Source organism: Pan paniscus, chromosome 14, assembly GCF_029289425.2.
Source record: "Pan paniscus chromosome 14, NHGRI_mPanPan1-v2.0_pri, whole genome shotgun sequence".
In the NCBI taxonomy this organism is placed as follows: domain Eukaryota; kingdom Metazoa; phylum Chordata; class Mammalia; order Primates; family Hominidae; genus Pan; species Pan paniscus.
This window is the reverse complement of record NC_073263.2, coordinates 99,713,647-99,729,392: the sequence shown is the minus strand read 5'-3', so window position 1 is coordinate 99,729,392 and position 15,746 is coordinate 99,713,647. Positions and strand designations below refer to the sequence as shown.

At 45.5% G+C, this 15,746-nt stretch overlaps 1 protein-coding gene across 9 annotated transcripts in view; it reads right to left on the bottom strand.

The window, feature by feature from the left end:
• Positions 1–15,746, bottom strand: part of FARP1 (FERM, ARH/RhoGEF and pleckstrin domain protein 1) — a 311,897-nt gene that overhangs the window by 239,583 nt on the left and 56,568 nt on the right. For all 9 annotated transcript variants that reach the window (XM_063595981.1, XM_063595979.1, XM_055096923.2 and 6 more), the window contains exon 2: positions 567–760. In XM_063595981.1, coding sequence (XP_063452051.1) covers positions 567–737 — 171 coding nt within the window. In that variant the 5' untranslated portion in view covers positions 738–760. The remainder of the gene's footprint in view (positions 1–566; positions 761–15,746) is intronic.

The following is a 15,746-nucleotide window of genomic DNA, read 5'->3' as shown; positions in this document are numbered from 1 at the left end:
TCGGAAGGAGGCTTTTCGGTACTCCCACACCTGCCCTGTGGGGTTGCATGCACAGGCTCTCCTGATTCCCTCACATGAAAACACACGTGGCTCTTTAATGATGCTCTCGGGACTGTTCTTGCCAGTAACCTGGACTTGAGTTTGACAGCCCCCCTGCCACAAACACACATGCACAAGCACCAATGTGAGAGAGGAATTGTCTATGACCAGTAAATTAAACTGGGATCCAGCCACAAGACCACTCTTCCCTCCAGTTACATATATATACATAACATATACATATGCACTTAGATTACATATATATATTTGAATGAAAGGTCATAGTAAAATTCAAGTGCCGAGGCCACTGACATCACTATGTGGGTGGTTCAAGCATAAATCTAGACACTGGAGAGCTCGAAACCAGAACGGGTCAGCGGGGCCATTGGGGGGCGGGGAGGGAGGTGCTGAACATGCAGGACCTCCAGCCGCCTCATGTCACTGGTCATGGGAATGAGCCGAACCTCCTCACACCAAAGGCTGTCCCCTACCACACTCCTGGGTTCACAGATAAGCCCCCAACTTACTGGAACTTCAAATGCCTCCTGGGTGTCATCCAGCATCTGGATTTTGATGGACACGAGTTTTCCTGAAGGTGTTGGGGGCGGCTTCTGTCCACGTTCCAAGGTACTGATCCCCGAATTTTCCGGGGCCCCTAGTCGCGATCCTGGGGTCGGCCTCTGCTCTATTTCTCCCATGATGAAAGCGGCTTAGAAAATATCTGCAGGAAGCAGTGAGAAAGAAAAACACATCAGAACAGGAGACTACCACCCAAGCTGTGTGCCACCTTGAACCCCACCCAGGTGGGCAGGGGGCTCCATCCCCTGCACAGGAATCACATATAGGGAGGCATCGGTTCACTCACAAAGTCACCTTTAAGCACTCAAGGCATGCAAATACTTTTTGCATACTTTATTCTTTTGAATAATTTTGCATATTGTTGCATATTTTATTCCTTTCTCGTTTTACAGTCTGTTCTTAATTATTCAGTGTCTACAATGAGCTAGGCTAGGCACTACTTTTTACACATTGAAGTCTGGTGGGAAGATGATAAACAGTGCCTAAACCATATCATTAGCATCCATTAATTACCTTTATGGACACAGTTACATGCTAAGTACTGTGGGTATTCTAAAGATAAACAGGTAAAACGCGCACTGCAGAGCTCGGGCTAATAATCTGGTTGAGGAAATAGACATACACTCGCAGACAGACACTCATACAGAGGCAACAGAGAGTAGGGTCATTTTTCTTGGTTTCTAGTGTCTATTTCTATTACAATAACCAGCTAATAATTCATTTCTTTCCAGCCACCCACCCCCCCAACTATTTCCCCTTTCCCAAGAAGCCATTCTACACACTATACTATAGTATCAACAAAGTTATTTTCCTAAAAACAATCATCTTTCCTCCCCAGATAGTCTACTCTTGTCTAATGACACCCTCAGCTTCTCCCTCCCCTCTCGCTGCCTCTGTCTGGCTCCAGGTCTCCACATGCGTGGCTTGCTGTGGCTGAGTGCTTTGCCCTCTTTCTTCACCTGGAAACTTCTACCACTGCTTTAAAATTCAGTTCAAATTTCACATCCCAGCCAGGCGCGGTGGCTCACGTCTGTAATCCCAGCACTCTCAGAGGCCAAGGTGGGTGAATCACCTGAGGTCAGGAGTTCGAGACCAGCCTGGCCAACATGGTGAAACCCCACCTCTACTAAAAACACAAAAATTAGCCGGGTGTGGTGGCATGTACCTGTAGTCCTGGCTACTTGGGAGGCTGAGGCAGGAGAATCGCTTGAAGCCAGGAGGTGGAGGTTGTAGTGAGCCAACATTGCACCACTGCACTCCAGCCTGGGGGACAAGCGTGAAACTCCACCTCAAAAACGAAAACAAATGTCACATCCTGGCATCTGGTGCAGAACACATGTGCTGCTATCCCCTCTGTGCTCGTGGCTGTCAAAGCCACATCGTGGTGGTTGAGCCCACGTGTGTGGAGAAGGCACTGTGATGCCCTTAAAGCAGGAACCCAATCTCGAATGTCCTTTGCAGCTCAGCGCCTACCTAGGCACAATGCCTCACACGGAATGGAGGTCAATACTGGCTGCTTAACGACTGGACCACTCAGCCAGTATATTTATATGTGGCTGCATATTTAGTGTCAGAAGGACATAAGGGAACGAGATTTCCAGGTGAGATGAAGTGGTTAAAAGAGAGGGAAGCCTTCCATCATGGAGAAGGTGAAAATTGAACTCAAGTTGGTCTCAAACGTTGGAAAATACTTGGAAAGAGATAGGAGACAGACAAGGAAAAGGCACTCCTGGGAAGTGGAATGGCATCCACAGAGTTACGGGACAGAAACACAATGGCACAGGCAAAAAAGAGTGAGAATCAGAGCCAGAGAGTTCAAGATGTATTTTAGAAATGATTTGAAGTCAGGCTCTAGAGCAGCAGTCCCCAACCTTTGTGGCACCAGGGACTTGTTTTGTGGAAGACAGTTTTTCCACAGACAAAGTAGAGGCAATGGTTGCGGGCTGAAACAGTTCCACCTCAGATCATCAGGCATTAGATTCTCATAAGGAGCGCACAACCTAGATCCCTCGCATGTGCAGTTCCCAACAGGGTCTGTGCTCCTATGAGAATCTAATGCTTGCAGCTGATCTGACAGGAGGCGGAGCTCAGGCGGTGATGCTCGCCTGCAGCTCACCTCCTGCTGTGCGGCCTGGTTCCTGACAGGCCACGGACCACTGGTCCACGGCCCAGGATCTGGGGACCCCTCCTTTAGAGGACTTCAAATGCCTGGCTGAAAAATATGGTCTTTACCCTGCAGGCAGCAGGAGCCACTGAGGGAAGAGTAACAACACAACAACAACAATTTCAGAAAAATGAGCCTGAGGATGGTACTATATATAACTAAAGAAAGAAGGTTGGGAGGGCAGGGGCTGGGGCATCCAGTTACAAATCACCTGTAACAATTCATGCTTGAAGTGCCAATCTGGACAGCAGCAATGGAAATCAAAAGGTGATGCTATAAAACCTACTTCTGTGGAAAAACTAACCCAATGTTAAAAATGGTTAGCTACCAAGAGGAGGTAAAGGTCCAACACTGGGCTGGGCGCGGTGGCTCACGCCTGTAATCCCAGTACTTTGGGAGGCTAAGGCAGGCAGATCACGAGGTCAGGAGATGGAGACTATCCTGGCTAACATGGTGAAACCCCGTCTCTACTAAAAATACAGAAAATTAGCCAGGCGTGGTGGCGGGCGCCTGTAGTCCCAGCTACTCGGGAGGCTGAGGCAGGAGAATGGCGTGAACCCAGAAGGCAGAGGTTGCAGTGAGCCAAGATCGTGCCACCGCACTCCAGCCTGGGCGACAGAGCGAGACTCTGTCTCAAAAAAAAAAAAAAAAGATAGAAAAAAGAAAAAGAAAGTCCAACACTGATGAGAAAGTTTGAAATCAGGGCAGAAGGGAGGAAGTAGGAGGGGGAGGTGTGAGTGTGCTTTGGAATGCTCCCTGGGGCTATAAAAGGACATCCTGTGGGCTGTCCTGTCTGGGAGCTGTCCTGTCCAGGCTGGGTCTGGGCTATGGGTTCAGGGTGAAAGCCATTAGAATCAATGAAAGGAGGTGAATGTGTAACCAAAAAAGCAAAATGAACCATCAGGCCCAATGGTGAGGGTCATGGAGAAAGAGGAGATGGGAAAAAGAGACCCCCAGCGGGCACTTCTGGACAAAGGGGCCACAGAAGGGGCACCACAGAGCTATCTGGGGTGCAAGGAATAGAATTGTGGGCTGCGTCTCACTCACATTTGAGAAAAAGTCACCCTTCATTTCTTTCCAGCCACCCACCCCTGCAACTATTCCCCCTTTCCCAAGAAGCCATTCTACCATTCTATACATTGTACTATAGTATCAACAAAGTTTTTTTATTTTTTATTAATTTTATTTTACTATTATTATTATGATTATTATTATTATTTGCAATGGAATCTCAAACTCTGTTACCTAGGCTGGAGTGCAGTGGCGCAATCTCGGCTTACTGCAACCTCCACCTCCCAGGTTCAAGCAATTCTCCTGCCTCAGCCTCCCAAGTAGCTGGGATTACAGGCGTGCACCACCACCCCCGGCTTTTTCTTTTCTTTTCTTTTTTTTTTTTTTTTGAGACACAGTTTTACTCTATTGCCCAGGCTGGAGTGCAATAGCAACGTCTTGGCTCACTGCAACCTCTGTCTCCCAGGTTCAAGCGATTCTCCTGCCTCAGCATCCCGAGTAGCTGGGATCACAGGCGCACACCACCACACCCAGCTAATTGTATTTTTAGTAGAGACAGGGTTTCACCATGTTGGCTAGGCTGGTCTTGAACTCCTGACCCCAAGTGATCCACCCGCCTCAGCCTCCCAAAGTGCTGGGATTACAGGCGTGACCCACCGTGCCCAGCCAACAAAGTTATTTTCCTTAAAAAAAAAAAAAAAAAAAAAAAAAAATCTTTCCTCCCCAGATAGTCTGTCTCCTGATCCCTCAGCTTCTCCCTCCGCTCCCGCTGCCTCTGTCTGCCTCCAGGTCTCCACACGTGGCTCACTGTGGCTCAGCACTTTGCCCTCTTTCTTCACCTGGAAACTTCTACCACTGCTTTAAAACTCAGGAAAGTTGGCTGGGCGCGGTGGCTCACGCCTGTAATCCCAGAACTTTGGGAGGCCAAGGCGGGTGGATCACGAGGTCAGGAGATCGAGACCATCCTGGACAACACGGCGAAACCCTGTCTCTACTAAAAATACAAAAAATTAGCCGGGCGTGGTGGCGGGCGCCTGTAGTCCCAGCTACTCGGGAGGCTGAGGCAGGAGAATGGCGTGAACCCGGGAGGCGGAGCTTACAGTGAGCCGAGATCGCGCCACTGCACTCCAGCCTGGGTGACAGAGCAAGACTCTGTCTCAAATACAAAAACAAACAAAACTCAGGAAAGTGTTAAAGCCTTCTCTTCAGGAAAACCATCCGGTTTGCAAATCTCATTTTGTAGAGTTTTCTTCCCTAACTCATTCTCAGCCTTTTCCTTAAGAGTAGGTCCCCAGAAGTTTCCTAATGAATTCCTTACTTCCTCTGCAATGAAACCTCTAATGCTGTCACCATAGACACAAGGGCTGGCCCTGAGGTCAGCAAATCAGAAACTATGGGATCACATCCACAGAGACTCAAATCACCAGGGCCTAAAAGGGCGTGTCCTTCCATCGAACATGTCTAGGAAACACCTGATCACTGTCTAGGAAACACCATTTACTCCTGACTTCTCCCACACTCACCTTCCTCACCTACGGTCCATCAAAGCCTTTTGAAGATTTTATTCACTCCTTATGTCGTCTGGTAACATAGGGGTTCTAAGACAGGCAATGCTTCTGGAGCTAACACTGTCTGTCGCAGAACCCCAGTGTTACCAGATGACATACGGAGTGAAGATCTGAGAACTGCCTTTTTTTTTTTTTTTTTTTTTTTGAGATGGAGTCTTGTTCTGTCACCCAGGCTGGAGTGCAATGACGCAATCTCGGCTCACTGCAACCTCTGCCTTCCAGGTTCAAGCGATTCTCCTCCCTCAACCTCCCCAGTAGCTGGGATTACAGATGCCCACCACCACGCCCGGCTTTTTTTTTTTTTTTTTTTTTCCCCCAGTAGAGATGGGGTTTCACCATGTTGGCTAGGCTGGTCTTGAACTCCTGACTTCAAATGATCCAAGTGCTGGGATTACAGGCGTGAGCCACCATGCTGGCCCCTTCTTTTTTGAATGCCTGATTCCACAGGTCTGTTATATAAGTGCCTTTCTCACTTCTGCCTCAAATAAGCTTTTTCTAAGCATCTGTTTCTAATCTGTTTGGTTGTGTGATCTCTGCTTTGGTTCATTCACTCATTAGCCTTGAGAGATGAGACCAGCCTGGTTAATCTAGAATCCCAGCCTAGTGCCCTTCACCGAAGTGGAAAAGAGATCCTCAATACTGGGTCAATGAATCAAAGTGTATGTGTGTGGAGGTGGTGGTGGGGGAGCGGTATATTCATTATGAAGTCAGTTGTGTCCAAAATAATCTTCACAAGCCAGGCAAAATTACTTCTATTCCATATATGTTTTCTGTTCACTGTCTCATGGTTAAAAATAAATGCAATCTCCAGAGAAAACTATGCCATCAGTCAAGTTGGCCTTCCCCATTCCCAGCCCCTCCATGCACTTTTCCTACTTTGGTGTGGCCCCTCCCCACCCCACCCCCTCTGCCCTGCACTTGCTCAGCAGGGACAGGCCCTGTGCACAGTAATTCACACTGGGCTATAGCTGGGCTTGTCACTCTGAGTCAAGCAGGCATGGACCTGGCTATGGTGTTGATGCCCATCCAGGGAGCCGATGACGGCAGGAAGGAAGGGCTCTACTCTCCCACCTCACCCCAGCCTAAAGGTGCTCAGACCCTCCCTGCAGATATCTTCTCCTTGTCCTACCTAAGCAAAAAGCAAGACTCCTCATCCTCTGAACTGAATCCTTTCTCTCCCTCTTGCCCAAAATCCCCAGATAAATATATATTCTAATTTTTAGCACCTTGGCATTTAAAAATTTAATTGAGTTAGTCATTAACAGATACTTGGTAGCTTAACTTCCTTTCTCTTTAGTTCTCAAATGATCTCATGTCTAGGTTATTTCTACTTCTGGATACTGATGCTCGAACAAAGTATGTCATACTTTCTCTTTGTTATCATACTCGCATGCAGACTGTTGCTGTACATGGAAAAGTCTGTTTAATTCAATCATAAATCCAGCCAAGAGTTTTGAGTTGAGCATCCTAAGAACGCTAAGGGAACATCTCAGGAATGCTGGCAAATCATAAATGGGTAACCACAATTGATGCTTGATAGCAAAACTGGTAAGCCCAGTAATAAAATGCCGTCTTCCAGATAAACAAATCCAACAAACCGAAAGGCCTCTAGTGTATAAATATTAACCTATGCTCTATTCTGAATTTCTCTCCATTAACTTCCTGACTGTTGAAATTCTTGAGGAATAGTCAAAATATAGACTATTTCTTTCCTTTTGATACCTTATTACTAAAGTGATTATTCCAGACCTTAAAGTTAAAAGCTGCTTGCAAAACTACTTTATTAGTTAGCTCTATTTGAGAAATTACTTTAAAAAAGTAACAACAAAAAAGTAACAAGATTTTTAACCGCCAGAGAAAAGGTAAAAAACTAGAGTTGTCTTGTCTTAGTATCCTGACTTATAAGGACTTCCTCTTGGAATTCATCCAAAAGCAATAAGCAGTAAACTAAAAAACACAAATTCCATCCCTGAGGAAACTGGGAGACATCTGTAGCCCCAAACCAGAAAATGTAACAAAAATGTGCCAAGCTGCAGTGAAGGTCAGAAAGAAGGGAAGAAAAATGCTTGGAGAGGCTGCTCATGGCTACAGATCTCAGATAAAAATGGCGGAGCTTCAAATAAGCAGCAAACCAGTCATAACTTTCTTGGAATAACAGGGACAGGTGTGCAGATTCACAGTAACAGCTTCCCTGGACATAGTGAGATTGATATGAAATGAGAAACCATACAGGCAAGCCATATTTGTAGGAAGCGGTCTGTCGCTGAGGCAAGATGAAAAAGACAGACTGCATTAGACATACCACCAAGGTTGACTACCAAAGTTTCAGCAAATAAGGGAATAGCAAAGGTTGAAAGGATCTCACACACACACACACACACACACACACACAACCTCAAGTCATGAAAATTCCTATTAGTATGGAACACGGCTCTGTCTGCTGGCCCACTGAGGCTCCTGCAAAGAGCTACTTCATACCTACTAACCAAAAAACAAACAAACAAAAAAACCTTTACAAAGATGCTGCAAGAAAAAAGAAAAATGGCACATGAACATCCAAAGAAAATGTTACATGCAACAGATTAAAGCTTTGTCCAAACATAGTTATAAATTAATAAAACTTCATGAAATAACTGATTCCATAGACAAAAACATAAAAGGATTTACAAGAGTTCAGGGAAGCTATGGGAAGACATTAGCAGGAAATAAAGAATAAGGGTGGCAGACCTTAGGAGGACAAAATGGAAGAATGAAAATATCACCAAAATACAGGCCAAATGGGAAGCAGCTAAAAGGAAATATGCACTGGTGAAAATATGAAGGACCTAATGGGAAAGACTGAGAAAAGCAAGCAATAGATTTAAAACACAGAGAACTGGCTGGGCACGGTGGCTCACACCTGTAATCCCAGCACTTTGGGAGGCCAAGGCAGGTGGATCACAAGGTCAGGAGATCCAGACCACCCTGGCTAACACAGTGAAACCCCGTCTCTACTAAAAATACAAAAAAAATTAGCCGGGCATGGTGGTGGGCACCTGAAGTCCCAGCTACTCAGGAAGCTAAGGCAAGAGAATGGCATGAACCCGGGAGGTGGAGCTTGCAGTGAGCCGAGATCATGCCACTGTACTCCAGCCTGGGTGACAGAGTGAGACTCTGTCTAAAAAAAACACAGAGAACTGATAGATATGGAAGACAGAGAGAGATGATCCAACATACCCACAATCGGTATCCCTAAAGAAACAAAAATCAAAGAATAGAACAGGAAAAAAAAAGCTTAAGGCATAATTCAGGAAAACATTTTAGAAATTAAAGATACTTGTGCATAATAAATGAAGATATCCTATTCCAGGGATAACTACCATAAAATGATCACCACAAAGATAATTTGACAACTCATTTCCTGAGTCATAGCTGGTCTTCAAACTTTAGGAAGGAATCATTTGGGCAGCTAGGCAAAAAGTTCAAATAAAGTATGAGGGGACAAAATTTTAGAATTGTCCACAGCAACATCCAAGGCTTAAATGCCAAAAACATCCTCAAAGAATTGTAACAGAATCAAAACTTTCATCACAAGCAAATTTTCATTCAACTATAATAGCCAAATTGTTTTGCTATTTTTTTTTTTAGATAGGGTCTCACTCTGTCACCTGGGCTGGAGAGCAGTGGCATGATCACAGCTCACTGTAACCTCGAGCTCCTGGGCTCAAGCGATCCTCCTGCCTCAGCCTCCCAAGTAGCTGAGACTGCAAATATGCACCACCACCACCACCAGTTAGTATGCACAAAGTCTTGCTATGTTGCCCAGGCTAGTCTTGCACTCCTAGCCTCAAGCAATCTTTCTGCCTTGGCCTCCAAAGTGCTGGGACTACAGGCATAAGCCACCACATGCAGCCAATAGCCAAACATTTTAAACAGGTGAGAATTCAGAAGAATGTTAGCCAATCCCTTCTCAAAAAAACTACTAAAGGATAAACTTCAGCAAAACAAAAGGTAAATGGTGAAAGAATGAAAAACAATTATTAGTAAACTTTACATCCATTTATACTTTAAGAGAAAGAAAAAAATAATTGTAACAGCCACAGAATATTATATAATGCCTGACAATGTAGAAATAATGCAGCTAAAAAACTGGCAGGGAAAGGAGTAGAAATGGTGAGAGGCACTGTAAGTTAGCTATTACCTCATGTTTTAAAACTGATAATAGGAAGATTTTAAATCTGCAAAAACATGAAGATGGTCAAGCACGTGAAAAGATGTTCAACATCATTAATCATTAGGAAATGCAAATTATACACACAGTAAGATATTTCACACCCACTCTAATGGTTATAACAAAAAAGACAATAACAAGTGTTATCAAGAATGTGGAGAATCTGGATGTGAGGGCCATCTGGCTGTGACATCTGTCACCCCATTGATCGTCAGGGTTCATTGGGCTAGGGGTGATTGCCAGGGTTGATCTAGCTAACCTGGCTGGCTAGGCGGGTGTTCCTTTCCTCCCTCACCACTCCATGTGTGTCCCTTCCAAAACTGTGTGCTTGGCAGAAGAGGACGACCATCCCCGATAGAGGAGGACCGGTTTTCGGTCAAGGGTATACGAGTAGCTGTGCTCCCCCCACTAGAACTTCCAAATAAGCTCTCAAGAATGTGAAAAATCTGAAACTCATATACTGCTGGTTGCTGGAAGGAATATAAAATGCTGCAAACACTTTAAAAAGCATTTTGGCAGTTTCTTAAAATTGTAATCATAAGTTTGGCATGAAACCCAGCAAACCCTTCTCCTGGTGACCCCGCAATTCCACTCCTAGGTATCTTCCCGGGACAAATGAAAACATATGTCTGCACAGAAGTACATGCAGATGTCCACAGCCAAAAAAGGGCCAACAAGTGGATAACCCAATAATCCAAATAGTCATCAACTGGTGAGTGAATAAACCAAATGTGATCTATCCATACCAGGGAATATTGTTCTGCCACAAAAAGATGCAAAATGCTGACACACGCCACATAGATGGACCTCGCAAACATTTTGCTGAGTGACAAGAGCCACATGCAAAAGACACCATAAACCTATGATCCTATTAAATGTAATATCCAGCCAAGGCTTTATCAGGAGGATAAATATCCAGAAAGTAGTTGCCTGGGGCTGGGATTCGGAGCTCGATAACAGCAAAGGGCACAAAGAATTGTGGTCTTTTTGGGGAGATAGAAATGTTCTGAAACTGGACCGTGGTGATGGTCACCCAACTCTGTAAAGTGACTAAAAACCTTTGAATTGTACACCTGAAACAGGTCAAAGTTATGATTTGTGATTACACCTCCATCAATCTAAAAATGTCTATGTGTCCATGAATATTCCTGTGAACACAAAGAGCCTCTCTGGAAGGAGAGGGAGGTAACTGGAAGGAGAGCTGACTCCAGTGAGGCGGCCAGCCTGGCCTGGGACAAAAGCAAGGCAGGCTGGGGACTGGCTTTTCATCAGATGCTCTTTTGGACCTTTTTAATTTTGTACCATATACCTATATGTTTAATTAAGAAGTAATTTGGGCCAGGGGCAGTGGCTCATGCCTGTAATCCCAACATTTTGGGAGGCTGAGGCAGGAGGATCACTTGAGGCCAGTAGTTTGAGATCAGTCTAGGCAACATAGCAAAACCCCGTCTCTACAAAAAATTTAAAAACTACCCAGGCATGGTGGTAAGCACCTGCAGTCCCAGCTACTTGCAGTGCTGAGGCAAGAGGATCACTTGAGACCAGAAATTTGTGGCTGCGGTGAGCTATGATAGTACCACCGCACTCCAATCTGGGCAACAAAGCAAGACCCTATCTCTTAAAAAAGAAAAAAAAAGTAATTAAGAAGACTATGTTTCATTAAGAAGTAATTAAACAATTTTTAATTTAATCTACTAAAAGCACACACTCCTACCAACTACTCCTGCCCCACTGAGAGCATAAATCGAGTGAATTGAAATCACAGTGAAGAGGAACTACTTTCAATCAAGCCGGGTAGATGAAGAGAAATTTTTTGCAAGAGTTTGTTTCCCCTCTTCCAGTTTTAAATACAAGCAACTGAAAAATTCCAGGTTAAGAAAAACTCACAGAAACATGTTATTCGAAGAAGAAGTCCAAGTGGCAGAGCTGCAGGAAGCCAAAGGGCTGGGTTCTGGGTCCTCCAAGCACTTCTGTACCCCATGTTGAGAGCAAAGAAGTGTGGATGTGCCACTGAGTGAGGGCAAAAAATCAAGTGTCAGACACCCAGGAGAGCAAAGGGCAAAGGGCGTGTGATCAATCTCCAACAGCTCCGTGCATCTGCCTGTGCTCTTACGAGCCGGAAGCTGCCACAAAGCCACCTTGTGCCTCTGTCCCGGGGGAGCCACACGCCAGGAGCTGGCCCCAGGGGAGGGTGGGGTGGAGATAAACTAGAAAGGCTGCCAGCCCGGCCCTCCTCAAAAGCAAAGCAGCTCAGTTTGACTTCTCACAAGGGGTTAGATAAGGGGTTTTGAGAAAGTTCAAAAACAGCTATCTGTGTGGATGGATTTGCTTATTTCCAAAAAGTCTGTGAGCAAGAGAAACAACTGCAGATCAACTGTTTTACATCAACCAGACACTTCAAACAGAGGAGGAACTGTTCGGCCTGTTTGATCATTTGGAAAAAGGAGACCAGGCTATTAACTGTCTACGAGCAGGGTGCCCCTATTTCAACAACAAAGCAAGGAAATGAGAATTAACTGCAGAGCTCAAGATTCTCGCTTCACTGTTCCTTCTTGGCAACCATATTTTTAACAATTTAATTAAATAGGTTATCTTAAATAACCCTGACAAGTCTCTGGAAAATAAGGAAAACTCAGAGCAAAAGAGAAATTTTCTCATCTTTATCATTTTCATAGGGGTTATTTCAAATGTCCAGTTCTACCCATATCCCTTTTCTAACTCAAACACCTGAGTCCAATCAAAACCGAGTTAAATGTAAAAATTCCCAGCAAGGCATTTCAACCATCTGCCATGATGTCTCTCCTTTCAACTAAACCATCTTCTAATCCAACTGAACTCTGCTGTTCAACACTCTTGTATCTTCCTGGCACTAAGCCTTTGCTGTTCTGTTTCTTTGAGGCAGGGTCTCGCTCTGTCACCCAGGCTGTAGTGCAGTGGCGGGATCTCAGCTCACTGCTCACTGTAACCTCTAACTCCTGGGCTCAAGCGTTCCTCCCCCTTTCAGCCTCCTGAATAGCTGGGCTGCAGGCACCTGCTACCATGCCCACGTAGGTTTTTAATTTTTGTAGTGAAAGACTCTGGTTATGTTAGCCAGGCTGGTCTTGAACTCCCAGACTTAAGGGATCTGCTCACCTTGGCCTCCCAAAGTGCTGGGAGTACAGGCATGAACCACTGTGCCCAGCCTGTTCTGTTTCTTCCTGCTAAAACACCATCTTTGAGTTGGCTAATGGGTACAAAAATACAGCAGGGAAATTATAGTTAACAATAATGTGTTATCTATTTCAAAAGAGCTAGAAGAGAATTGGAATGTCCCCAACACAAAGAAAAGACGATGGCTATCCCAATTACCCTGACTTGATCATTACACATTGTATACATGTATCAAAATATCACATGTACCTCAAAAATATATACAACTATGAATCTCAATTTTAAAAAGATAAAAGACTGGGAGAGAAAAATAAAACACTTATATTCAAAAGAAAAAAAAACACTTCTCTAGCCAGTCCCAGTGTCACCTCCCCCAGAAAGACTTTCCTGATCCAATGGTTTAGGAAAAAAATACTCACTCCATCTTCCCTGGGGTGTTGTTTACATTTAGCTTCTACTTCACAGGCTTTACAGGCCTTTCTCCTCTTTTCCAAGCCTTTTCCAAGGGAGTCCCGAGGGCAGGGGTCTCCCTTACCTGGGAGCCTGACATCACTTTTCTTGCGTAAGTGCTAGAGACAGCTCTAGTCTCAACGTAGGAACTGTGAGAACATCAGGCCAGTCACTTATCCATCCCAGAAGTCATTCTCCTTACCTAAAAGATGGAGAGAAAGCCTACTCTCTACTGCAGTGCTTCTTAAAATGTGCCCACAAATCAGCATCCACATCACCTGCGAGCTCATTAGAAAACATCACCTGCGAGCTCATTAGAAATACAATTCTTCATCTCAGCCCAGCCCAGCCCCACTGAATCACAAAGGGGCGGGGGGCGGGGGGGGAGGTGAAGGTTGCATTCCAGGTGATTCTGATGCAGGCTCTGGTCTGAGAAGCACTGCTCCCACTCCACTTCTGAGGGTCTCCGTAAAGATTAGCTAAAATGACAGTTGTAAAACCACCAGACACAAGCCAAGCACTTACTTGGTTAGGTAACTTCCCCAAGAAAAGAGGGACACTCTGCCATGTTTTGCACATGTGCCAAAGGTCGTGAGTGCCTGTTTTCAGCAGCTCCTCGCAAGAAAAAGTGGCATGCCTTTTCCAATCAATTTTTAATTTCTACTCCAACCTTGTTCTAAAAACAATCTAAGTCAATACTTTGGCTTTGCACTTTCACTGATTCGGTAGAGCACATATCCTCCATTAAACAGATATGCAAAGACAAAAATGTGTAGAACAGAAGTGAAGGTGAAAATTACCAGAAGAGAAGGCTTATCTCCAGAAAAATCAGGAAACCAGAAAAAAATCTCCAATCATTCCCATTCTAATGATGTCAATTTCTCAATGATTCTGAGAGTACAAACTTTAAACTTTAGCTCACCCCTCATTCTACCTCTAAGGAAAAGGTCAGGGTAAATTAAATGTAAGGAAGATAGCCACCAGCTTCCAGCCCCTCTGAATTCCCACACTAACAAGGTCCCTGCAATGTAAACAGAGGCGCATTCTTTAGTCTGCAGCCAACCTCACTCGACTTAACACACATCATTCTCTTCCACTCACTAAAGAAAGTCTCTCTAATCGACACCAGTCAGCCTCTCCAAATATTTGTAGAAAGCACCCAACCCTTGCCTGGCCCATAATGAAGATGCAGTGAATTACTGGCTGTGCTTACTCAATGCCTTTGAAAATACCAACCCAATGTTCAAAGTATACTATCATTCAAGTGTCACCATAATCGAGATCATCACCATTAACAAACATTTACGAGGGCCTATTATGTTTCAGCAAATACATTTCACACCCTACAGGACACAAAGTAATAATGTGGCACAATATCGTTTTGTCTTTATAAGATGCATAATCTATCAGGCAAGAGAACAGGTAACTCAGAGATGACTGTTCAAGGCAACATGTTTACTTCTGATAATAGGTATTAAACGAATTTTAAAAGCCTCAGAAATAAGGATGCCACCTCACTGAGGAACTGAGACATCAACTAGTCCCTGAAAAAACGTTCTTAAATAGCAGTGATGGCAGATGGCATGGTGTGGGTAGGACACACGTTTGTGCATCCAGTGGTATTTACTAAGCATCCACCATGTACCGAAAGGTGTGCCAATAGTGGATCCGACTAATAGAAGTGCGAAAATAGAGAAAAGAAAATTAAATACGCAGGTGAGAGGCAGCTTTTGGTCCGCCTGAAATAGCGCACAGCTGCCTCAAATTCTTGGGCTCAAGTAATCCTCCAGCCTCAGACTCCCGAGTAGCTGGGACTATAGGTGCACACCACCATACCTAAGTTTGTGGGGGGAGGGGGAAAGGGTGGAGGGGGAGGGGGAAGGATGGAGGCGGAGGGGGAAAGGGTGCAGGGGGAGGGGGAAGGGATGGAGGGGGAGGGAGGAGCGGGGAGGGGCAGAAGGGGAAGCGGGGAGGGGCAGAGGGGGAAGCGGGGAGAGGCAGAGGGGGAAGCGGGGAGGGGCAGAGGGGGAAGCGGGGAGGGGCAGAGGGGGAAGCGGGGAGGGGCGGGGGGGAGCGGGGAGGGGCAGAGTGGGGGAGCGGGGAGAGGCGGGGGGCGGGGAGCGGGGAGGGGCGGGGGTGGAGCAGGGAGGGGGAGTGGACCGGGGGTGGGGAGCGGAGCAGGGAGGGTTGAGATTGAGATGGAGTCTGGCTCTGTCACCTAGGCTGGAGTGCTGTGGTGCAATCTCAGCTCACTGCAATCTTGGCCTCCTGGGTTCAAGCAATTCTCATACCTTGGCCTCCTTAGTATCTGGGATTACAGGCATGTGCCACCATGCCCAGCTAATCTCTTCTATTTTTAGTAGAGACAGGGTTTCACTGTGCTGGCCAGGCTGGTTTCTAACTCCTGGCCTTAAGTGATCCGCCCTCCTCAGCCTTCCAAAATGCTGGGATTACAGGCATGGCCCACAGTGCCCAGCCATGGCTAAGTTTTTAAATTATTTCTAGAGAGGGAGGGACCTTGCTATACTGCCTAGGCTCATCTCGACCTCCTGGGCTCAAGGGATCCTCCCACCTC